Below are 26,167 nucleotides of genomic sequence, written 5' to 3'. Positions count from 1 at the left end.
TGTTGTGGTGGATGCATATTTATTCCAATGTATATGTGGATGTTCTTCCCTATATGTGAAGTTAATGTGATCAGCGATTAATCTTACATGACCCATTTTCCTGAAGTTCATTTCCCATAATTTCTTCGATTCAAAGTTCTTTCCATTTGTTTGTGTGTCTTCCATCCTTTGGTGTTGCTTGAAGTTTGTCACAGGTCCAGGGTGCCTTCTCCTTTACAGGAAAAATACTTGCCTGTTGTCTCACCATGAAAGATGGTCTTAGGTATCCAGAACTACAGGATCATGTATGTGTGTAAGATTAACGTATGCATGCATGTAAGAGTGAATGTTTGGATGCATGTGAGTGACACTGTATACAGGATGTTTGTGCCATCCTCAGGTGTGCAAGTGAGATTTTTTTTAATGTAATGAATATAGCTATCTTTCTTAATGTGTGATAGTAAGGCGATTATTCTATTCCTATGTGGTTGATTGTAGAGGTTAATGATATTTTAGTCTAGGTTTGAGATTGAAATTCATATATAGGTTCAATAATTCTAAGGGATCCTGAATCCACCCAAATAAACTCCCAGGTTCTGCAAGGAACCACTTCTCCTATGTTTCACAGGCTATGCTAATCCTTCCTGATCTAACTAATCCAAATTTATACTATCTGTCTTGGGCATTATTCTGTTTTGGTTTCATGCAATAATTTTGCTTGGGTAAGATGCTTCAATAGCATCTTGGGTGTTTTTCATCTACATGTACTGGGGTTCATGAACTTGTCTCATTTTTTTTTCATCTAGGGCTTGTCATTATGGGTTTAGGGGTTTTCCTGATTTGAATAAGGTTTCTTTGTGGATCGTGTATCAGATCTTATGCCTAGTACCAGTCTGGGTCCTTATAAGGTTTTGGTGTTGTTTGCTACCCTATAGAACTCAAACCAGTCCTGGTACCAAGTTCTCTATCATATTACTTCCAATTCAGTGTCACTCTCCCCTAAGTCATATTTCTTACAAAGTTCATCAAAACTACTGACTCCTGTAATATGCAGTATTTCATGTACTGATAATGAGTTACCTATGCTTTCAATTGCTGAATCAGAATCAGAAAAACTTGTTTGGTCTGAATTCAGGTGTTTACTATGGCAATTGTGTCCCATTCATCTAAATCTTTATGAACTTTATCATAAAGCTTAATGTACTCATAGGGTTCCTGTTCTTCATCACGTTTCTGTTCAACTATTATTGTACCATTTGGTACTGTATCATCTGGGTCTGAGTCTGACTCTTGGTCACTGATTTCTGTACTCTCTAGGTCTTTCATTAACTTTCGTTCAGGGACTTGTTGTAATTCAGTGTCAGGTGTTGTTAAGCCAGGTTTGGTGTCTTGGTCTGACTCTATTTTAGTGACTTTTGTATTTCCCAATTCTTTTCCTATCTTTTGACCAGTAATATGCTCTAATTCTGAGTTCTGTGGTGATAAATTTGATTCTTGTGGGTTTACTGCTTCCTGCAGATCTGTTCATGTTCCTGGAGTGTACAGGTTCTATCATATCTTTTGAAACAGGTTCTTGTGTATCTACTCTCTCTTGTGAATCTTTTGACATAGAAATCATTCCCTCTATGGTCGTATCTTCTGGAAATGACTTCAATACAGATCAACTTGCCCCTATATCAGTGAGAGGTTTGTGCTTTGGTTTTCCCACTTCTGTCCCAAGATATGGCTCTGCATTTTCTTGTAAATTAGCTATTATGGTGTTTACATACACAGATTTCCCATTATCGTCTTTACTTTCTTGACCCAGGGTTTGCAATACACTTGTATCACTTTGGACCACTGCTATCCATGAGCTAACAGCTTGCTCAGAGGAAAGGTTTATGGTTGTATTAATTTCAGTTTGAGAACTGCTTGAATGAGGTTTCACTATTAAAGACTCTTTTGTTCCCATTCCCTTACATTGCTTTGCAATCGCTGGTTCAGGGAATAGAAAGTCATTGGAATTTGGGTATTGATCTGTGCTAAACCCATCCCCAGGACTGGTATCTTTGTGTGTTATAGGATTTCACAGGTAAAAGTCTTTGGCTTTTGGATTTAAGTTAGTTCTCCCCTCATTTTCCTTTATTTTTCTTCTTAGATGTATAATTTTTTCAGCTCCAAAGTCTCTTGCAACAATGTCTTGTTTAGCTATCTTGTCAGAATGGTCTGCATACTTAAGTTGCTGTTTGAAAGATTTATTAGCCCTGTTTGATTTTCCATTGCCCAGACCCATTCTGCAAGCTAAGGATTTAATCTGTGCCTTGCTTTTCTCCATGCAGTTTTGTGTGCCCATGTATTGTGAACCATAAACGTCACGTTTCATGTCTGCTATTATCTGAGCAATTTCATTTTCCACCTCAATCATAGCATTTTGTTTTGTTCTTAAGTTGCTTCCCTTGGCATCTCGCCCAACTATCTGTTTCTCCACCACTAAAATTTAAAAATTTTCATTTTCCTTTTTACCATCTCCCTTTTTTCCCTTTATGCTCATGTCTTCATGCTTCCACCCTGGGGTACCTCCCAAATTTGTCTCTTTTTTACTAGATAATTCTAGGGCCTGGCATCATGCGGTATAATGTTTATTTCTCGCTACAACTTCAGAATAGCGAGGTTTTGCTCCAGAAGCTATTGCTGCTTCCATGGATTTCAGGTCTGGGTTCTCCTGTTCTCTAAATCTACAGTGAGAGCAACACTGCTTGCTATTAGAGTCCTGTCTCCCATAGTTTTTGTTATTATATACTTTTCCCTGATAATATGCATTTTGACCTTTCCCATCTCTCTTATTTTGGCCCTGTTCATAACGATGTTTCATCGAGCAGTTTCTTACTATGTATCCTTGATGAGAACACAAAAAGCAAGTCCTGGTATCTCTTTGTACCCTCTGTTGACTTTAGGATGTCTGTCTATACTGTGTGGTTTGTCTGTTAAATGTCTTAATTGTAGCCAGGTTCTTTACCTCCTCTAATTCTTTCTGCCTTAATATTTCAGAGGTCTCTTGGAGCTTTTTCTTTAGATCATTCTTTTCTCTTTCTTGATCTACTTGGTTATCATGAAGATAGGTGGCAGTATCTCTAAGTTCATTAAGTGAGATGGTGTCAAACTTAGGGCAATAGTTCCTGAAGAAATGCCTCAAGTGCTTATCACAGCCCTTGAGAAATTGTCTCCTCACATGTACTTCTGAATCTTTTGAATCAGGGCTAAAGCCTCTGATTAATAGTCCCTCAGTTTTTTCAATAAGGCGATCGATAAATGAGCTTGGATATTCATTTTTTTCTTGGGATGATCTGTCAAGTTTTCCCCATGCATTGGGTCTTTCTGACAATTGCTTCATTCCTTGCAATAGATCCTCACAACATTTTCTTAGATAATCCATTGATCTTGGATTAGAAAAATCTAGATCCTCAAAAACTTCTGGCCAGCTCATGAGTGAAGAATCTTTTCTAGTTTGCTCAATAAAATTTTTATGTTCCTGGGGTGTAAAAAATTCAGATAAAAGAATTTCTACATCATTAAAATCTGGTTCATATAGGTGAAATGCTCCTTTCAGTTCTTTAATTGCCTGATGCAGCTCTAAAAAATTAAATTAGGTGTACGTTTACATAAAGATTCTAAGTCATGGGTAGTGAATGACTTATGAACCTTTGCATGTAAAATGCCAGAGTTCTCAGTGACCTTAGCTACATCACACAAAAGCATAATCTTTTGAGTCCTTGATGCATTTGCAATATTGTTAGCAGATGTATCAATTGGTGCCTGTATGTTATTGGCAAGGTCATTTCCCCCTACTGCACCAAATGGTGTCCAGTATTAGTATTAATAACTACATAGTCCTTATTAGTCTGTCTAGTCATGTCCCCAGTCTCCTTGTTGGTTCCCTTACCCATGTTTTGTTTTCTCTGCATGTAATCCTGGTACATATAAGTTAAAATAGGGATTTGATCAAGCAATGTCTGTAATCCATTATCTATGACTAGAGCATGCACAGTTTTCTTTGGGAAGATCAAGTTGGCACCAGCTTTGATATTCTTTAAGATGTTAGTTACTACCATGAACACAAAATAGACTTGGGGTACAATTTGCCAGATGTCATTTACATCTAGATAATTCATTGGCAACTGTGTCCATGCCATAGTCATAACAATGTACCCAGAATATTGTCTATCATCCCTGTCACTGTATTATAAATGATACAGTAGCCCCAATAAATGGCAATTATTCCTAGCAAGTTTGCCATAGTATTAGTTGTAACATGTTCCCCATTAGATCTTTTCTAGGCTCTGTCAGGAGTTAACAGTTAGAAAACGTTTGTTGTCCCTACAAGCTTTGCTTCTAGCTAGATAGGATGCAAATGGCTAGATCCTATTTCTGACAGCTCTAGTACAGCCTCCCTTTTACAATAGACACTCTCTCAGTATTGTAACTGACTAGAGCGGCAGTTGGTAACTGACTTGTTCCCCCCTCCCCCCACACACCAGGAATCAAGATGTTTTTGATTCTGTGTGGAAACTGCTAGGCAGAGTCAGTGATAAAGGCTGCTTGCCTCAGGAGGTGCAATTGACAAACTTCACTACTGACAGTTGATGGCAATCTCCACTTTTCCCTCTTGTTCTAGAATATTGGGGCAGTTTTCTTGGATGATTTCCTGCAGTATCATGTCCAGGCTTTTTCTTTTGTCATGGTCTTCTGGTAGACCAATGACTCTTAAATTGTCTCCCCTGGAATGATTTTCTAAATCTGCTTTTTTGTGAATGAGATGCTTCCTATTTTCCTCAGTTTTTTCATCCTTTTGATTTTGTTTTATAGTGTCCTACTGCCTTGTGAAGTCACTTGCTTCTAATTGTTGTATTCTGGTCTTAAAGACTGGATTTCATCCCTGGCTTTTTGCTCATCCTTCTCCTTCTGGTCTGATTTTCCTTGGAGGTCATCTTTCATCCTCTTTGCCTCATCTTTCATCTCCTTATCCTCATTTTTCATCTTCTTTGCCTACTCTTTCATCTCCTTTGCCTCATTTTCAATCTGATTAATTTTGGCTTTTAAGACACTGTTTTCTGTTTCCAGATGACTTATCTTATTTTTAAAATTGTCTTCAGCCTCTCTTAATTGTGTTTTGAATTGTATTTTGAGTTCTTCCAGGGCCTGTATCCAATTCGATGGGTTTTCTGTTTTTTTTTGCTTGGAGTTCCCTCATCCTTCTCTGTTCCATTTGCTCTTTCTTCATTGCCTGTATAGAAGCTATTGATTGTAATTTCTTTTTTCTTTTTCTGTTGTTTGCTCATATTTACCCCTTCTTTACTCCCTGCTATTGCCTGAGCTCTTGCTCCTCTCTTTTTTGTGTATGGTTTTGGGTTTTTCTTTCAGCCTTACCCCTTGGAGTTTTGTCAATAAATCTCTCAGTGCAGTCTGTGGGGGAGGGGTTTTAGAACTTGAACTTCCCTGTCCTGTGGAGTCTTTGATGGGATTAAGTCTGGCTGGGTTGCTGGATGTGCCCTGGGGCTGGAACCTCATGAAGGAGGGGCAATATGGATTGTCTCTGCTGCTGCAACTATGCCTCCTGCTCTGCGCTCTATGTTTCTTCTCTATCTGCTTCTCCACTTCCTTGGTTGAAAGCTCTGAGCCTGGCACAGCTTTGCCCACAAGGTACTCCCTCCAGACCATCACCCTTGCCCACCCAGAGGTTCCAGCTGCTGCTGGAGGCTTAGCACTCTAGGTGGGGGAGGGGTCCCAGGGCCCTCCTCCCTTCCCCTTAAACCCAAGTGTTCTTGGGCTCTGGCTTTTGGGGGGTGTACCTTTTAAGTTGAGTTCAGCAGGAGGGTTCTTTGTCTCTGACTTGTTGTTAGGTTTGATTTTTAGTCCCCTAGGAGCATTTAGTTTGCAATTGGTAAGGAAAGGTTTTCAGAGATCTGAATGTTTGCTGCCTCTACACCACCATCATGACTCCACCTCTCCCTGGTCATTCTTAGATGAGAGAGTAGCCCTTAGCTTATACTCACTTAGACCACCAAATGTTGATTATGCAAAAGACCATCACAAATAGTAAATAGTGAATAAATCCTCTTATCTAAGGAAATGGAAAGCAGAAACAGGAAAATTTATACAGAATAGAATATAAAAAAGTGAATAAACTCTTCTGCTCTCTGCTTAAATCAAGAGAGAAAGAACAATCTCCCTCAGAGGAGGTCCATCATAGCATTGTGTAGTATTTCAAACAAGCCCAGAGACATGATGGAGCCAGCTTTTCATGCATGTCTATCATTCTAAAGTCTTTCTTTCTTCCCTCTCTCTTCTCTCTCTTCCTAAGAATATCTGGAGTCAACATAGTAAGTTTCTTACATAGGTCAGCATTCTCTCTGCTGTCAGGAGTCATGTCTCTCCCCATCTGTAGCACAGAGCATGGAGTTATCTCCTTCTTACTCAACCAGGCTCTGGTTATAGAAGAATAACCTATGTGGCACAAGGGTATATAGGAAGTTCAGCTTTCCATAGCTTCTTGTTCTCTTTTGAAGAAAATGATAGCTGGAGCCAGCTGGCAGGAAAGTAGTGGTTCTAACAGAGTTGAAAAGATCAGGAGAAGTGGTACAATGATGTCCTATATAGACAGTTCTTGTTTTATTTAAGTGGACCTTTCTGCAGACCTCTGCATAAATAATGTGAATTTGCTGGCACATGCTTAAGTATAGGAGGGTGGAGACAGAAAAGTAGAGCAGGAGGAGGGACAATTAGCCTGGGCCAACCATGTGAGGACCTGGCCAGAACCCAGAGGAAGAACACATGGGGGTAGAGATGTGGGAGTCAGGGATGGACCTACACAGGAGAGAATGGCTGGCATGTTAGGTCAGACACATAGGCAAGTGGACAGAGTACAGCAAAGGTCTTCTTTCTCAGCTCTGAGGTCTCAGACCAAGCCCCCAATCTTGCAATCATAGTGTCAGCCTTTTCCTCCTATCTGTTCTTCTGCTTTTACTTAGGAAGGTTTTTTTTGGTGGTGGTGATGGGGTGGCAGAAGGCCTTGGGGAAAGCAAGCCAATGGGCAGGAATGGAGAGAAAGCACAGTTCTGTACAGTTAAGTGAAGATAGGTGTTTTTTTTTTAGAATGTGGATTCCTTTCAGATTCTTTTTGTAAATTTGAATTATGAAAAGTGAGAACTGTTTGTATGTACTCCTGGAAAGGTCTCTCTCTAGGATCCACCTAAGATAACTATTTACTAGAACACCCTGAACTTTCCCTTTTCTGCTGCAGAAAATATTTCTTATTGGTATGTGCAAGTTAGTTTATTATTGTTTTTTAACATGATCATAATGTAACATCTCCTGGCTTACCATAATCACCCTAGGCAAGTCACTTATCTGTAAAAATTAGAGGGTTTGCAACATCACTTCCAGCTCTAACGTCCCAGGTTATTCTCCATTTTCCATTTACTACAGGCTAACAAAATTCCTGGACAACCAGAATCAGTTAGGTCAGCAATGTAGTGCCATTTCCCCCCTGGACTGTCCAAGGACACCTCCCTATGAATAATGGGCAAGGTAATGTATAAATGGAGATTTTGAGCCTTTGGACTTCATCCCCCAGAAGTCCCTTAGAATTTCCCACAATTACCTTTTCCTGGGTCCCCACATTTTGTGTGATTGTATTTAAGTGGCTGTAAGTCCTTCCTCTTCCTCTTGGACCTGCAACGGGGCTGAAGTCAGGCATTTCTTTTGTTTTAGTTATTATTAATAAATCTTTATAAAATATAATGCTTAGTTATTGATTATTTATGTTAAAAATCCCAGTAATGTTCCATTACCATCATGACTTTCATCATATAGGTCTTCCTGCTCAGTACACCTCTTTCATCTCACATCATTTTTTTGGTTTTTAAGTTCTTGGAAGAACTAAAGTTAAATTCTCTATATGGCAGCTGACAACCAGAGGCAACACTTCTACCCATGTGCCCAGTGGCAGCTTAGCAAGTGCATCCTCAGTTGGAATAATGGAAGAATGACCAGGAAACTTTATGTTATGTAAGAGTTCCTAGTGTGGGACCTCTGATTCAGCATTGTCCTGAAGAAGGAACCTGAGGAAGGAAGAGAAGGCTAATGGCTTTGTAATTGGAAGGAGAAAGAGAAACAGGGATGGGAATCAGAAACACCTGAGTTCAAATCCAGCCTCCAACTACTTTCTGGTTGGATGAATCTAAGCGAATCATTTAATTTCACCAGGCCTCAGTTTCCTCACCTGTAAAGTAAGAGGATTGCACTCATTGAACTGGAAAATTGATTCCCTTCCAATGAAATCTATGATCCTAAGAAAGAACAAAAAAGGAGGAAATAAAAGGTAGAAAATGAGATGCCTAGAAAAGTTATAAAATGTGCAACTAAGGAACAAATGATCCAGGTTTATGATTTTGTCCTTGGCCTCTTCATAAGTGAATGTTTTGACATCTGTAAAAAGAATAAACTTCCCATTAAAATTGTATATATTAATGAGGCTTTTAACTGACTTGTATTTATTAATGTTTAAACTTTTTAAAAATCACTAGTGCAAATTTACACAGCACAGGCATTGGAGGACAAGCAAGCCTGAGTTGATTGACCTCTTAAACCCAGGAGCAAAGGTTCCCTGTGTTCTTGGGGTGTCTCTAAATTAAGGGCTGATTCAAGAGTTGTTAAAGTTATCTAATTAATTATTAGCACTTAAGCTGAGTCAGGAATATAGGGGACCTAATAAGTGAATACTTTCCTGCATATACCTTTTAATTTTTCCAAGAAATTTGGGGAACAAGTCAAGTTTTAAATTGAGGGTGTGTACACAGACTCTTGGACTCTTGCCTCTTGAAAGGCATCATTCATAGTTACTGTATCTATCTGTAGAGTGTGAATGATATTTTAGAAAACAGATCAACAATCTCAAATACCATTACTGATAGTTTTCAAAGAGCTCCCCAACCCTGCTGTGTGTATATGGTGTTATTGCTTTGAGTAGGTTCAACCTTTCCTCATGGGTCACTGACCTGAGCTTTAGGATGGCCTCTCGGGCATTAACCCACAAACAAACAGATAATGCTAACTAAAAAGCCTGAATTCTGATCAGACCTTTAAAGTGATGAAAACTGGGGTTGGGAAAGGATGAAATACCTCTTGACTCCTTACACTGAAGTCAACCATTTTTTTGGCTCATCCAGGTCTATCCTGACAGGTAAGTGGTGCCTCTGAAGGGCTAGATTGCTCTATACTAGTATTCTCCCTTGAAAGTTTTTCTGGCACTTGTGGATTGTTAATTTATTGTTTTTAATTTTCCTCCCTTGGATTAGTATTGTTCTCTAGAATAATCCTTAATGAGAAATCGAGGGACCATTTATAACTTTCAAGGGTCCTTAACGTGAGTCTTATCATATCTATTTCTGAGAGTAGGACAATATTATACTATAGTAAACAGTAATGATAATATAACATCCCTTTGTGTTTCTGGCAAATATAATAATGTAATCAAGAACAGTGCCATTCCACCAGGTGAATTCTGATAATTTTTTTTTTAATTGTGGCAAATGAGAACAGGTAGGTTAGTTGGAGAACTGTTTAAGATATTCAATCTGGCTAAAGTGGAGAAAATGAAAAGTTCTATTTTATTGATTGTGTGACAAAATACTCCAACTGGGAACATAAGGAGAACTATCACCCTCTTAGTTGCTCAGAGGAGTCTTCTTTCTCGGGAAAGTTTCATAGGTCCAAAGAAGGAACAGATTATTAGAGTTAGGATTTGTTCTGTGTAAACTTTAAGGAAAGTTGTTCCCTTAGAGAGGAAAGAATAATGCTTGCATTTTCTCTGAGGTCCAAATTCAAAATTCTGGATGAATGAAAGTTTTAATGCTCTATTTAAGTTGGCATAGGACTTAAGCTAGATAATAATTGTGTTTAAAATCAAGGAGAAATAATTTTTCTTCCATACCTTCACCTCCCAGGAAAACTACCTTTGTGCCTATATCCATGAATACAAGAATTTCATCTAATTCTATCATCTGTGTGGTACCTATCACATTATTGTCACGTAATACTAACTCATAGTTTTATCCTTTCTTTCTTGATATGTCCAAAACCTGTATCAGGACAAGTTATTTTACATTATAATTATAATATTATAGTAAATTATATGATTATTATATTATAGCAAATATATTATTGAATAATAATATAACACAATTATATTTTATTTTGAATAGTATAGAATTATATATTATAGTAAAAATATGCCATATTTTTACATTTGCTTTTCTGTAATGTAGATGCTCTTATCCCCATTTTATAGTTGAGGAAACTGAGGCAGAAAGAGGTTAAGTGACTTGCTGTGGAAAGCATGCTTTCCAAATTTCTCTCTCTTCCACATTGTCCAGGTTCACATAGCTATCAACTATCTGAGACTGGGTTTGAACTCAGGTCTTCCTCTATACACTGTGCCACCTAGCTGCCTCAGGTTAACATTTTCTAGGAGAAAGTTTGAGGTTTTTGTAATAGGATAAAACTTCTTTTAATTGTGGAGTAAGAAAAAAAATCCCTGAATAAGGACTCAGTGGGCTTGTTTCAAATTCTGCCCCTGTCACTACCTTTGTGACCTTGAATAAATTTACTTCAGCCCTTTGGGTCTCAGTTTCCTCATCTGTAAAATAAGGAGGATGTATCATTTGACCTCTAAATTTCCTTCAAGCCCTAAACCTATATGTTCCTATTACCCACACTGACTCTTAGGACAGTGGTGGGTCTTGGGAAAAAGAAACCATTTCAAAGTTTGATTAAAACAACAATATTTTAAATCAGAAGTAAATGGAAAGGGGCTGGGAAAGTGCCTTGAACTCTTCTTCAGATTTGCCATTTAGGGGGTGGCCCCCAGTGATTGAAGCAGCCTGCCTGGTGCTCTCTTTCCTTCTGAGCAGTTCCTGGGGCAGGAAGGCTAAGCCCTTTCCTCTGGAGAAAGATCTTTTAGGAAGACTGACATGGAGAAGTGTACATTCAATATATTCACTCTTGCAATTTCTATATTAGTGGGGAAAACTATCATTTCATCCTGAAGCCCTCTCCTATTCAAAGAATCGAAGCAGCAGATAGTAGTGGAAAGAACGTGGAGAAAGAAGTCCCACATGGGCTTCATTCCCTAATTGGTTAATTTCTGGTTAATATAATTGCAGTCAAATTGCTCTAGATTTCGGGCCTCAGAGACTCTTCTTCCTAAGTTCAAATCTTATCTCAGACATTTACTAGCTGGGTGATCCTACACAAGTCACTTAATCCTGTTTGCCTCAGTTTCATCATCTATAAAATGGGAAGGATAATGCTTGTACCAGGTAGGGTTATTGTAAGGAAACTGCTTTATTAACTACCAAATAATATGTAAATGTAAGGAGGAGTTAATTATTATTAAAATTATTTGTCTTTTATTTATTTTTACTATAAGTATTTATTTTTATTAATTGATTTTTTAAATAATTCTAGCCTTCTGCAAAGTAATCAAAACTAAGTATAGGTTCCAAAGCAGAAGAGAGGTAAGGACTAGTGACTTGCCCAGGGTAGCACAGATAGGAAGTGTTTGAGGCCATATTTGAACCCTGGATCTCCCATTTCACAGCCTGGCTCTCTAGCCTTTGAGCTACCTAGCTGCCCCTAGAACTCACTTTTTAATACATGGGTGAGCCAATGTGAAAATAACTGAAATTTATATAAATTTTCTCATCTCTGTATATTATACATATAGATATAACTATAGTATATGTATATATAAGTTAATAGATTTATTGATCACTATATATTTATATATATTATTTTAAATTAAAATATTTAATTTAACATTATTATAAAATATTCAAATTAAAATAAAATTATTTAAATTAAATATATATTATAGGTATATATTTATAGATATAGATATAGACATGCACATGTCTATATCTACATTTAGAATGATTTATCTATATCTATTTTTGGGGCAGCTAGGGAGTTCAGTGGATAGAGTGCCAGGTTTGGATTCAGAAAGACTCATCTAGAGTTCAGATCTGGCTTCAGTCATTTACTAGCTAGGTGACTCTGGCCACGTCACTTAATCCTTTTGCCATATGTTTCTTTCTCTGTGAGATGAACTAGAGAAATAAATGGCAAACTGCACCAGTATCCCTGCCAAGACAACCCCAAATGGGATCACAGAGAGTTAGATACAATTGAAAATGACTGAGCAACAACTTATCAGTATATATTTATATTTATGTGACATAAACCAAGGATTTGTAATCTCAGAAGCTAGAAAGCCTGGAAAAGACCTCTTAGAGAAAGTGGAATTGGAGTGAGTTTTCAAGGAAGCTGGGAAAAAAATCCAGGGGAAGAGGGACACTATTCCAGGCGTGGGTGAGAGCCAGTACCAATGAATGGCAATGGGAGGAAGAGGGTCATGTGTAAGAGTCAGCAAACAGATCTGTGTATTTTGATCATGGAGCTCTTGTTGGGGAGTAAGTGTAAGAAGTTTGGAAATCTAGGAAGGGGGCACGTTCTAAAGAGATTTAAATAACAGATAAAAGTCTTTATATTTGATCCACTGGAGCTCAAGGAGTAGGACGGCTGGGCATGACATAATTAGATCTGTGCTTTAAGAAGATTGCCTTGGCAGGGCAGGAGAGTGGAAGATGGATTGGAGTGGGGAGAGACTTCCATAAGGGAAATTAATTAGATCATTGTTGCTATAGTCCAGACAAGAAGTGATGAAGGCCTGAACTAGAGTGTGGATGTGAGAGTAGATGGAGAGGCTGGAACTCTTCAATGGCAGGAAGATTTATATGAAAAACGCTTTGAAAGGAGACATCATAAGATCTGGTAACAAACTGACTATGTAGGGTGAGTGAGAGTAAGGAGTTGAGGATGACACTGAGATGGCGAGTCTGGGTGACCGAGAGGGTGGTCCTGCCTTCCACGATGTTAGGTAAAGTCCAAGTGCTGAAGCCTAATGTTATGACCATAACTAGTTGAGGAACCAAATTACACTTGGTTCATATTAACATATTTCAGAAAGTTCAAGACCAACTGGTTAGATTATTGACAACAATGTGAAAAACTGAATAAGTTTGTGTACATATATATATATATATATATATTAGGTGGCAGGTGGCATTCAGCTGGTGTTCATGGCAAGGAGGAAATCATTTGATCTAGATTTAAAATAATATAGTCTTTTATAGGGATACAATAGTCTAAAATCACAGAAAGTATTCATTGAGGTAGAAGCTATGCTGCAAATAAGCTTCATACTGTGTTGCTTGTGTGCCAGGGACTAAGCAAATCAACCATATTAAGTCAACAAACATTTACTAAAGGTTTATGTATAGTGAACTGGGAATATGATTAAAAGCCAAAAGAAAAAAACTGTCACTGCCCTGAAGTAATGTAATGTATGTAATGGGAGAAGATGGCATAACACAGAGCTAAAAAAGTCATGGGGAGGAGAAAGTACCAGATGATGATGAAGTCCAAAGAATCAGAATAATCAGGAACAGAACTGGGAGAAGAATGCGTAGCTAGCCTGATTCCTTCCTCAAAATGCAGATTCTAGAAGAAACTGCAGTGAGCAATACCCAGAATCTTTTCCAATGAGCACAGTTTCAAGGAGGACATTGAAACTAGGAGTGATTCATCACACAAATGAACTGGAATATCATGTTTCTCTTTTATCATTCCTGCCATTTACCTACTTAATATTTACTTATTTGGTGAGATATCACAAATTACCAGACCTTTGCTTGCTCTATCCAGGAGTGTTGGTACCATGGTATTTTCTTCATCTTTGCACTGTAAACTTATGGTATCAACTCTTGAATATGCCCATGCAAATGGTCATTATGTTCAATATTCAAATGCCAAGTCTGTTACAGAGTGACTTTAGGCAAATGAATCAACCTCTGTGGACTCCAGGCTATTCAACTGTAAAATGAGAGGTTTGGACTCAATTATATCTAAGATCCCTTTTACCTCTAAATCTATGAACATATGCTTATTTCAAAGGTCAACATCTTAAGCTAAATTGAAATTTCTATTGTGGAATGGCAAGTGAATGGGTGGTTCCATTTTGGACTCTATTTGTCAATAATAGCAGGACAGGTTGAGGAAGCCACAAGGAAAACTATACTCATTAATTAAATTAAGCAGCAGATGACTTTGTTGCAATTAGGAGAAGGGGGAATGCAGTTTCAGTATTTCCCCAAAGCTGGTGCCATTTTTATTTGTATCTTCTCTCTTATGACAGATAAGAATAGTAAAGGAAAACACAATAATTGTGACCTACTCTTTAAAAAAACACCTTAGAATCAGTACTAAGTATTGGTTCCAAGGCAGAAGAGTGGTAAGGACTAGGCAATGTGGGTTAAGTCATATGCATGGAGTCACATAGCTGGAAAATGCCTGAGGTCAGATTTGAACCTAGGTCCTTCCATCTCCAGGTCTGGCTCTCTAACCACTGAGCCACCTAACTACCTATGGTGATATACTTTTAAGTGAAGCTCCTTCACCTTGGAGTGCCTCCATGAGTATTGTACATAATTAGAGTGTGTTTCATAGATGTTCCATTTACGCTAAACCTGGGAACCAAGGGACTTCTCCAATGCCCAGGCTTTCTGATGATTCCTTTTGTTCTTATGCATTGGCGTGTATTTTGTTTCTCCCTGGATTCATTTGCTATTTGAATGATGCTAAAAAAAACAAACCTGGTGTGTGTGTGTCTGTGTGTGCATGTTTACTCCCATGAAGGCAATGGTTGAGATCTCTACTCATCTGTTAGGAAGACTTGAGGTTTCTATAAGTTCAAGTCACAGTGAATTCCATGGTTAATAATACATTTTTCAGACTCCCCTTACCTGAGCTGTGGATAATCCACAACTGTAGATTGAGCATGTTCCTTCCCCAGAACCTAATGTGCTCTGCGGTCCTGGATAGATAGTTTAGCTTTTTAAACAACACAGTTTCCCCTCTCTATTAAAAAGGAATATTTATTCTGATAGCCTGCTCATAGTCAATAATGAATGTCAGTGATGATTTGAGCATTGTACTAAATGCTCTGGACCAAGAGAGGTAAATAGAGATCAAAAGAAAAAAAAAAAGATGTTATTCCTGTCCTAGAAGAGTTTAACTGGGGATGTGCCATAAATACAGAAGGAAAACATTTTAAAAGAACATTTACAAAGAGAGCAAAGCAAACAAACAAATATGGAATTAGTATACTAGTATACAGTGGTGAGAGGTATCAAGGCCTCAGTCAATGGTGGCACCATTGGATACATGCCTGGCTTTGTGGTTTCCTGCTGTGAGTTTTAAAACTACTCCACCTTACTCAGACCTTACTTTAGAAGATCTGATTTAGCTATTTCCTGATTAGTAACAATGGAGATACTTGGGTTAACAGAAGTTCCAAGTGTTGGGAACTATACATTTCTCCACCCTACTTAGTTTAACAAGATCAGGAATAGGAATGTCTTCACAATACTCAAAGATTTAATTATCTGAGGAGATGGCCTTCAATAGACATGTGCAGAAACAGCTGACAGACCTGTGGGCTGTCCTAGGTCAAGCTAAGCTATCATTGGTACAGATGAGATGCAGGAAAGTGATGTAAAACCATCTATATAAGGTACATCATTTCCTCCCTTCACTCTCTTTCCCCAGAGAGGCGACTGGCTGGCAATGTGCTAAGTATTCCAACATCTTGGCATGGTGGCAGCTATTGTCTGGGTTTGGCAGTGAGTTTGCCCCTGAGCTGATTCAGGCTCAGGCATCTCAGTTGAGCCCTTTGGAGTTCTGGCTGATTCTTCCCTCCTTACTTTTCAAAAAAAAACCTTATCTTCCTAGAGCCTCTGGTCTTCCTCCTGGCACTAGCCAGGCGTGAGAAAATCCTACACCCTTTTCCTTCTTCCTTTTTCTTAATTTCTTTCCACTATATCAATCAAATCACCATAAACTTTCCAGTTGACTTGGTTATATTTCTTTTATATTTGGGATATCCATGGTGACCAAATAGTTTAGATCACAACACTAAATTATCCTTTACACTGCCTACTTTATCATGGTGTAGAATCGAGAGGAAAATGTTTGTTACTGGACGACTCAGGCATGCTGCTCAATTGGCTCTCAGTACTGTGGATGTAAGTCATTCAGTAAGATAGCTCTTCTTACCAGGAAAGTGCCTAATCACTGCTCACGACAGGTTATCCTGTCTTCATATCTGATTCCTGGAGCTCTCAGAAGTTATCCAGTGGGCCAGTACTGACTCAGAGGACAGGACAGATATTATAGAGGCAGCTTTTTGTGACCTACTCTCTCCACCGTTGAATAAATTCAATGATCTCCTGCCAAGGATAATGGGCTTTAGACACTGGCTTAATGATAAACCTTTCTTTTCTGTGTTCTCAAGAAGAATGGTGCCTCTTTGGTCCATATTTATTGTCAGAAGAGTGGAGGTTCAAGGGATAGTCTTACCTTGGCAAAATTTTGTTAGGGGGGAAGTTTATGATGAAATTTATCAAAATTATCGGAGACAATGAATTGAAACTTTGACTTCATTAGGTGAGAGGCAAGATAGAATTAAAGGACCAGATGAACATAGCAAGGCAATAAAAATTGAAAAGCTAGTTAATAAGTATTTCCTGAGGGCCAAACACTTAGTATTAAGCTCTAATAAGCTTTAAAGGGGCAGCCAGGTGGCACAGTGGATAGAGTATCAGATCTGTTGTCAGGAAGTTCTGAGTTCAAATCTGGCCTCAAGTATTTACTAGCTATGTGATTCTGGGCAAGTCACTTAATTCTTTCTCAGTTTCCTCTTCTGTAAAAAGAGCTGGAAATAGCAAACCACTCCAATATCTTTGCGAAGAAAACCCCAATGGGACCATGAAGGGTTCATTACTGGAAAAACAGACTTCAAAAAATGATATGATCCAGAAAATGTCCAAGTTTCTTCATACCTTCCTTATCCCTTCAATACAAATTACTTTGCATATTTTTCCTCTTACCTAGATACATATGCTTTACAGAATAATTTTGGGTGACAATGAGCAGATACAAGTCAAAGATTACTACAGTCTGAAAATTTTTAGTTAAGAATTATAACAAGAAATTATGAAGAAGTCAAATAAAGGAAATCTATTGTGGGCATCAGTGTTATAAATAAAGAATTATGAAGAGAAAGTGGAGTAAAGGGTAACCTTAGGGAAATGTGTGATCGCAAAAGAAGGTGGGTCATCATGTGACTAGAGTAAAGCGTAACTAAAGGGCAGTCACTGGCTCCTTTGCTATTCTTGTGACATCCAGAGAACTCAGGAGATCTCCCAGCACTCTTCAAAAACCATACATAAGAGATGCTTTGAGGTTTAAATGAAATTATCGATACTTTCTTCATCCTTTTCTTAAGTCCAGACAATTAACAAGACAATAAATCCAACCCTTGTTTGTTGCTTTCACCAGTTCCTGAGGTGTGAATGCTCACATTGAAAATTTAATGATCAGCTTTCACAGGCTGCTGCAAGCTGGCTCTAGTACACTTTTGGCAGACCCTTTGTGACAAATACATGGAAGCAGAAGGGCAAAAGTCATATAAGAGGCATTAGCATGGCAGGGGGTTTTGATATATGTGATTGAAGAGAATACTCAGTTGGATAGTTATAGGAGTGTTAGTATAATAATAGCTAGCATTTATACAGCTCTTTAAGGTTTGGAAAGCATTTTACCAATGTATCTCATTTTACCTTCACAGTAACCCTGGAGAGTAGGTACTGTTATTTTCTCCATTTTACAAATGCAAAAACTGAGCTAGACCGAGGTTAAGTGATTTGCCCAGAGTCCCATAGCTAGTTAGTGTCTGGGGACAGATTTAAATCCAAATCTTCCTGACTCCAGGGCCAGTGCTCCATCCAGTTTGCCACCTACCACTAACATGTTTTGAATCGTGTGCACTTACCAAGCATATTTGTCATGATAGATGGCAAATTATTTTTTCTTGATCACAAACAACCTCTTTATCTAATTCCTTCTCCCCTTCAAAGCAAAAAATAATTATCAAGTTGATTTGTCATTGTACAGAGACTTAAATGTAAAATAGGAACATCAGAGATATTAATTAAGTGGGATCGAACCCCTGATTCTCTCTGGCTGTTCTCCCAGTTGCACTAGGAGGTTGAGTACCTTGTGGATAACTACTCCTACTGTTTTATCATAAATTGCCACCAGTATACTTGCGGGATTATATTATCCTTAGAAAAGACATTTGCTTAAAAGGTATAACAAGAACTAGCTACAAAGCATCCCTTTTCCCCCTCCAAAATTTGCTCCCATCAACACTCCCAACCAATATACATGGTTTATCGGGAGTGCAAAGTGGGCACAAATCTAGAACATAATGGTAGTGAGGTAAGATATAAGAAGAAGGATGGACCAAGGAAACGTAAAGCTCTGGAACTTCAGGGTCCTGATACAGTTCTTCTCTCCAGAGAGTCCTTACAAAAATTTCTAAGACATAATATTGCATCAGTGAGGAATGGGACATTTCTCTGCTAGGATCTACTGGCCCTATCTGTAAGAGTATCTGTGCTAAATGGATTAGTCTTCTGATTTCACTGGGACGGTTCATTGATGGGCAAATACTATTTCTATCACTTCCAACTTCAGGCTAGGTGGAGTGCTACTATGCTCTTTCAACTGGAGTGCTACTGTATCTTCAAAAAGGGCAGAGATCCGTGGTCTAGGACTGGTGTAGTTAACTCCAGCTTTCATCTCTCAGGCTCTGAGGTTTGTCTCCTAGGCTAGATGTAGGAGAGGCAGAGTTTTTTCTATCAGACAATACTTCCTAGTTCATATCTTTATTCCTTTAGGGAAGGACCTTCCTCTAGTCCATAGTGACCACCTAGTAAATTTCCCCTGTTCCTATAAGTCTTTTAAGTGAATAGATAGAGGAAAAGAGGAAGTTTTTATGCCTTGAGGGCAAGTTCATCTCTGATTTTTCATATGCATTTTATCTATTTAAAAGACTCAGTGCCCAATGAGGTCCAGAATATTCCATTTATTCCTGAAAGCACCTCACCTTTATATTTCATTGCCTTTGTGGCTTTTCAATTTGCTAAGTACAAAAGGGGGTACATTCTTATAATGGTAATATATTTTTTCTTTGTGACATGCCTCTACCTGCAGTGAATTTCTCAACTGTCTGAGCCTCCTTTTCTGAAGGCTAAGAATGGGACCTGAACCAAATTAAAATGTAGTTGGTAAATGTTTAACACAATAAGTAAAATTCAATACAACATAAACAATGTTAATTTATGATTTTATAAGTCAATATTCCTATGATCCATTTCCATTTTAGTTTGACACTACCACTGGGCTAGTAGTATGAAGTCTTTTCCAGGAATAACATTCCCTAAAGTTAAAAATAAGTCTTTATAACTATATCTTGTTAAGAAGTCTCTTCAAAATATTTAAATATCATGAGATTCATGCCTTTTGGTATTTAAACAGAGGATCCTAATGTGTTTATATGGGATTCTACTCCATGTCTGAAATTGCTACTTGAGCTTCTTAAAAATTTTTTTTGTGAAAAATTAAATTAGCTTAAAAATAGTAAAATCATTCTTTTTACAACATTTTGATATTCACCAGCATATACTTTAAATTAGAAAATATTTAAAAATGGTTTCCAGATTTCTTGATGTAATTTCATCAAAAATTAATCATAAACATTTAAAGTTGGAAAAGCTATAAAGGTTGACTCTATGATAAATTAATTTGATTTGTTTTTGCTAACCCAATTACCTTCCTGGCTGTCTAACCTCATGAACAGAAGTTGAGCTGAGTGAAAGACACTAGAGACTAAGGGAGAAGTAAAAGGTATTTTTAATGTACTCTTCTCAGAAGATTAAGCATGTATGAGGGAACCCTTCTCCTAAGGACATGAGCCCCTTAGATATAGAAATCAGTCCGCTTTTATTGTTTGAAAGATATGGAAGAGAAAAGGGGAAAAAACAGATTGTGGCAAGGGAGAGAGGGCAACAGCAATTTCTTGATAATAACTCCTTAGAGTGACTTTTGGGGTCTGGAGAAAAGAGGCTGATAACAAAAAATCTGGAGGCCCTACAGGTGAGATAATGATCATCTTATCAGAAAAGGTTTCTAGAATTGTTCTCAGTTCAGTCTTACTTGGTGCAGGATTCAGTTGGTAGGTACCACTTTTTCAAGCTCAGCTTATAGTTGCAAAGGATTATTGCCATGTATCAGAAACCCTTGGAAAAATGGAGGCTTGAGCAAATCCAACTAATTATTATAGTCAATATTCCTTTTACTTATTTGTAGTAGGAGAAATAAGAATTGCAGTGATTCTTTTCTATTTTACAGGATCATTGACTAACTATAGAAATTATCATGTCTGAATCAGTCATTCTTCGTAGTGTTAGGAAATTTGGAGAGGAGAATTATGCCTTTGAATCGTACGAATCAGGTAAGAGCACTTTTCCTTAAAAAACAAATAAACAAACAACTAAATAAATGTTTTATTGACAGTTTAACACTGATGAGTAGCACTGCTATTACTTACTAATTACTTTCTTCTATCACTAAAAGAACATAAAATAAAGGAGAACAACTAAGAAAACAGATCAAATTGTGCTCATGTCTGAAAACATGTACTCCATTTTGGAGCTATAGTCTACCACCTTTTAGCCAATATGTCCCCACTCTGTTGTATAAAGGGAAGTAAAAGCGCAAGTGGGTAAAGTAAGTTTTCAGAAGTATGTCTTTATAAAGTCTGATTGACACAAGGAACTAATTTCCTTTTCATTAAATATTATGCATTGGATATAGCAAATACTCAATAACTATGATTAAGCAACTGGATCTTAATTTTCCATCAATTTATACGAATCCTTTTCTATCTAGAACATGACTATTTGACAAAGTTTTCCATATGTGGTAAATAATAAAAATAATAGTTTATATAGCACTCTCAAATTTTAGGTTCTTTTCCTGTATAATCTGAGTCTGTGTTCTTTCTAGCTGAGTGACACTGAGCAAGTCACTTAATATTCTTTATGCCCAGTTCCTCATATATAAAATGAGGAAAATAATAACACCTACCTCACATGTTGTTGTAAGGATAAAATAACATCATATTGCAATGTGTTTTGCAAGCCTTCAATTGCTATATACATAGTAACACCTTCTTCTTCCTCTTCTTCTTCCTCCTCCTCTTCCTCCTCCTCCTCCTCTTTCTCTAATGTAATTGAAAGGATGCTGGAACTCAAGTCAAAAAGTCCAGAGTCAAATGCTCTCTCTCACCTACCTTAACTGTGTGGTCAAGCCACTTAAGTTCTCCAAGGTTCATTTGCCTTATTTGTTTAACTGGGATAATAATACATATATAGTCTAGTTTATAAAGCTTAGAGCAAAGATCAAATGAAATAAGGAATGTAAACTATTTTGCAAACCTAAAAACCTTTCATAAAAGGTATTGTTTAAAAATGAAACTTTTTTTTTTGTGGTCCCAGACCAATGATTTCTTTAATGAGGGTAATTCCCATGGCAGGTAATTCCTACTACTACCAGTGAAGGTGAGGAACTTGTCTGTCATCTAGCCTTGGAAAATTTGCTTCCTGGAACACTGAGATGTTGAATGATTTGTCTATGATCAGGCAATTAAACTCTCTCAGAGACAGAACTTGAGCCTCAGTTTTCCTGACTCCAAGGCTGGTTCTCTAAGTTATCTGAAACTTTTAATTTTCTAATCAGTATTCCTAAGAGTTTAATATACAGATCAGACTTGAAATAAATTAAAATGGATCATCTAGTAACCCTGAATTTACCACATGTGAAGAATAGGAAAAAAAGCTGAAACCCAAGAACCCGTAACAAAGAAAAAGTTCCAAAGACTAGAAGGCAAAGTGTTGAGGATGATCTAGCCAGTAGCCACTTAGAATCACCTAAGAACAGACTGGAGAGAAATCTCAAACAATATTGGTGTTGAAATGATTCAGGGTGAAGCCCTGGACTGCAAACTTCCATTTTAGGGTACATTCCCTATCTTCCACATACACTCCTGATAGTCCACCTTTTTCAGCTCCCTTTTGTGTTTTGTCACCCACCATCAGACTGTAAGCTTCATAAGGACAGGGGTTATCTCTTTCCACATTTGTATCCCCAGCACTTAGTTCAGCCTGGGTGATGATAGGCACTTCATGAATGTTTATTGACTATTAACTACCTTAAAGCTTGGGCCAGAAGAGTATGGTAACATGGGATCATTAAACTTTAGGTGCTTCATTCCCAGCTCTATCCTGCACTATAATCTAGCAGATGACCTCCAAGGCCATCCTGCTCTGACCTCTTTTCCTTTGAGTACAAGGCAGGTCTTGACCTCATTCCTCTCATTCTCCAGTGGCAAAAATGGATGTAAACAGCAGGGGTGTGTGTGGAAGAAGGCTAGGGAGGGAATCTAACTCAATGGTATGATAGAGAAGTCCTAACATGGGCCAACAGATGAGAAAGAAGAGATAGCTGAGTAGTGATACATTTCTGAAGGAAGACTACAAAAATGAGTGAATATAATTAATGAATCCTGATTTAAATGAACTATAGCTTCCCCTCACTCTCCCCCCAGGGATAAGGAAGTTCCTACCCTGTGGTTTTTAGTAGCATTCATCTCAATGGCATCCTTCTTTCTGACTGGTCAGCTGCTAAACCTATCAGGGTCTTTGTGACCATAGGAGTTTTATCCATTTATAGAAATTTGCTTGTTTTTATCTAAAAGTAAAATCTTTCAGAAGAATTTCTTCTGAGCATAACGATATGCACATAACACACAAAAACAGATAAAAATGGCACAGAACTCTAATCCCTTAAAATATCATTTTATGGCATTGAGGAATTAAACTGTTAGTGATTTTGCATGTAATTTACCACAAAATATTAACCTTCTTGCTTGATTTTTGTCCTGACAGATAACAATACAAAGAAAGCAAGGTAAGTTAATATATTGTCACTGAGAATGTTACATTTCTAGTAGAAATGATTTTCCCCCTCTGGTTCAAACATGGCATTCCTACGTATGAAGAGAACAAAGAAGAAAGCACCATGAAGAGTACAAACTCTACGCAATGGTGTCCTTGACCCATGTTTTTGGGGCTCTACTTTTCTCTACCTAGTTTAAGCCAGGCACTTATATTTGTTTCTAGAACCCATTCAGATGGCATTATTTTTACATTTAATATAATTCAGCAAGCATTTCCTAAGTACCCACTGTTTGTAAAACAAGGGATCAGGTGTTAGAGATATAAAAATAAAGATCATTTGTTTGGGGGAGTGATGGTAGTGGTATACAACATGTGCATAGAGGAGAGATGCTAATGCTAATAACAGACAAAAGGCCTCATGTATGAGGTTATGAAGAAAGTTAAGAACAAAGAATTAGCACTAAGGCAATATGGCATTATAGACCCGGAATTCAAAGGCAAGGGGATGGGAAATGACATATTATGTATAGTGAACATCTAGTAGAACTGAAAATGCATAATGTTGGACTGTGAAAGTTTTAAAGTCCTGAGCTGTGTAGCCTCCTAGCTGAGTAGTGAAGTGGCTTAGTGGATAGAAAATAAGGCCTGGAGATGGGAGGTCTTGGATTCAAATCTAGTCTCAGACCCTTTTTAGCTGTATGACCCTGGGTAAATCAATGAACTCCCATTGCCTAGCCCTTCCAGCTCTCCTGCCTTAGAATCAAAATAGTGTAGTATTCTATATAGTATACATAGTATCCCAAGGCAGTCATTTTTCTTCTCCTTCTAAGATAGTATTTCATATAGTATGCTAAGACAAAAGGTAAAGGTTAAAAAAATAAAGTACTAACCTGTGATGGTGCTTTATGTGAGAGGCAATAAGGAAGAATTGAAGATTTTTGAGTAGAGGGCTGCCATTCCAGATCTATGTTTTAGGGAGATTAATTTGGCAGATATGTGGTAGACTGGGACATGGAAGACCTGAAGCAGGGAACCCAATTGATTTTTGAGGATTTGAACTAATGTAGAGGCTATCTGAGGGGAGATGAGGTATTGTGGGGATAGGATCAACAAGGCTTTGCAACTGGATGGATGCAGTAGAAGAGAGAGAAGAACCAAACATAACTTCAAGGTTGCAAACTGGGGAACGATGGTAGTGTCCTTGACAGAAATAGGAAAGTTTGAAGTAGGGGAGACTTTGGCAAAACAGAATGATTTCTGTTTTGGATATGTTGAGTTTGAGCTTCTTGAAAAGATATCCAGTAGAGAAGTACAGTAGTGGAAATAGATTTGAGAATCATTTGAATAGAGAGGACAATGAATCTATGGAAGCTAATGAAGCCACCAAAGGAGAGGACATAGAAAAGGAAGAAGCCCAGGAAAGAAATTAGGAGCTTGTCCATATTTTGTGGGTAGAGGGATCATCGAGTAGTAAAGAAACTGAAAAGAAGTGGTTAGACAGGTGCGACTGCCATATAAGGTAAGAGAGGAGAGATTAACTAGGAAAAGAAGGCAGTTAACCATGAAAAAAGCTGCAGAGGTTAAAAGAAAAAGAAAACTGAAAAAAAGTCATTAGATCTATTAGATTAGAGATAATAAGTAATGCCAGAGCTATGATAATGCCAGAAGTCAGATTGCAAAGGATTAAAAAGTTAGGATAAAAGTAGTGTCAACAAGTATCAACATCTTTTTCTAGAAGTTTGGCTTTGAAAAGAGACAATAGTTTTTAAAGGCAGCCAATTTTTCAGATAATAGCCTTAAGGAATGATGAGATTTTTTTAAGAGGAAGAATTCTAGTTATTAAGATAGATAGTGGGAAGGAGCATGAGAAGGACAGACTGATGATAAAGAGATGAATAAAAAGGGATAATTAAGAGCAAAAACTCCTGGAAAGGATGGGAAGGGATAGACCAAGGCAAAGGGGTAGGTTGTCCTCAACAAGAACAAGGTCTGCCTCTTAAGAGTGAAAGAAGAGAGGTTGAGTGGTTTGAAGTATGAAGTAGGAAAGAAGGAAGAGCTTATGAGAATGACACCATGCTTGATAGAATGAGTACTAGATATGGAGGTAGAGTCAATCAGTCAATATACATTTATTAAGTGCCAGGCACTATGCTAAGCTTTGGAGATACAAAGAAAGTCAAAAGACAGTCTTTGTTTTCAGAGAGTTCACTGTTAGAGAACCTAATTTCACCATCAGGCCCTGTTACTTGTTAATTATAGGACTTGGAATAAATCATCCGACCTCTATTTATGGCCCTCAGTTTTCTCTTCACTAAAATAAAAAAGGTTGAGTTAGATAATCTTTAAGTTCCCTCCTATCTTTAGGTCTGCAATCCTGTGAATGGCCTCTCTTATTTTTATTTTTTAGGTGAGATCTTATGCTGAAAGGGAGGGGGAAATAATCAGAATAGAAAACATGAGGAGAGAGGAGAAGATTTGGAATTTTTGCCAGAGAGTGTGATAGCCAGGGAAGAATATAAATATTATTGTACAACAGTAATTATTCAGTTTAGATCAAATAACACATATTTGTAGTGAACCCAGTCAAATAGGATCATGTTACTTTCTCTAAAAACATGCAGCAGTACCTGAATAAGTGCAAATAAGATGGCTAGTGGGAGTAACCCAAGGCTAAAGTTTGTCAGATCATGAAAATCAATAGTACAAGAGGGCAAGGGATTCAAGTGCAATTTATAGTATATAGTTATGTTCACCAGCTTTAGAGGTAAGACTGAAGAGAGCAAAGGTAGACTGGAGCAGGGTTGATATACTGGAAAAATAGGGAGAAATGGAAGGGCTGGAAGTCACGGCAGAACAAAAATAAGTTAAGGGGTGAAGCAAAAGGAAAGATTAAAAAATAGGGTGCTGTTGTAAGAGAGGAGTTTCAGAGTTCTGGATCACAGAGTCTGAATAATTATGCAGGATGGAGAGATCAAAGATTTTACCATCCATGTGATTGGGTAGGCAGAGCCATGAAAGATGAGAAAGCTGTTGATCTGGTAGTTCTTGATGTCTGAGGGGATAGCAACAACCCAAAGTCCTCAAGTAAGAGTAGAGAGGGAAGAGGTTGAGATGGAGAGAAAGACTGAGTCAAATATCAACACTCTGAAGAAGGAAAAAATGATGCAGAG

At 37.8% G+C, this 26,167-nt stretch overlaps 1 protein-coding gene across 3 annotated transcripts in view; it reads left to right on the top strand.

Annotated features, from left to right (window-relative positions):
* The first annotated feature begins 9,081 nt into the window (after positions 1–9,081).
* Positions 9,082–26,167, top strand: part of ABCB11 (ATP binding cassette subfamily B member 11) — a 110,409-nt gene continuing 93,323 nt past the window's right edge. For all 3 annotated transcript variants that reach the window (XM_007494326.2, XM_056793980.1, XM_007494327.2), the window contains exons 1-3: positions 9,082–9,196; positions 20,389–20,491; positions 22,986–23,007. In XM_007494326.2, the coding sequence (XP_007494388.2) occupies positions 20,416–20,491; positions 22,986–23,007 (98 nt within the window). In that variant the 5' untranslated portion in view covers positions 9,082–9,196; positions 20,389–20,415. The remainder of the gene's footprint in view (positions 9,197–20,388; positions 20,492–22,985; positions 23,008–26,167) is intronic.

Source organism: Monodelphis domestica, chromosome 4, assembly GCF_027887165.1.
Source record: "Monodelphis domestica isolate mMonDom1 chromosome 4, mMonDom1.pri, whole genome shotgun sequence".
NCBI lineage: Eukaryota > Metazoa > Chordata > Mammalia > Didelphimorphia > Didelphidae > Monodelphis > Monodelphis domestica.
Note: the sequence above shows the minus strand (reverse complement) of the source record. Positions and strands in the feature narration are given on the sequence as shown.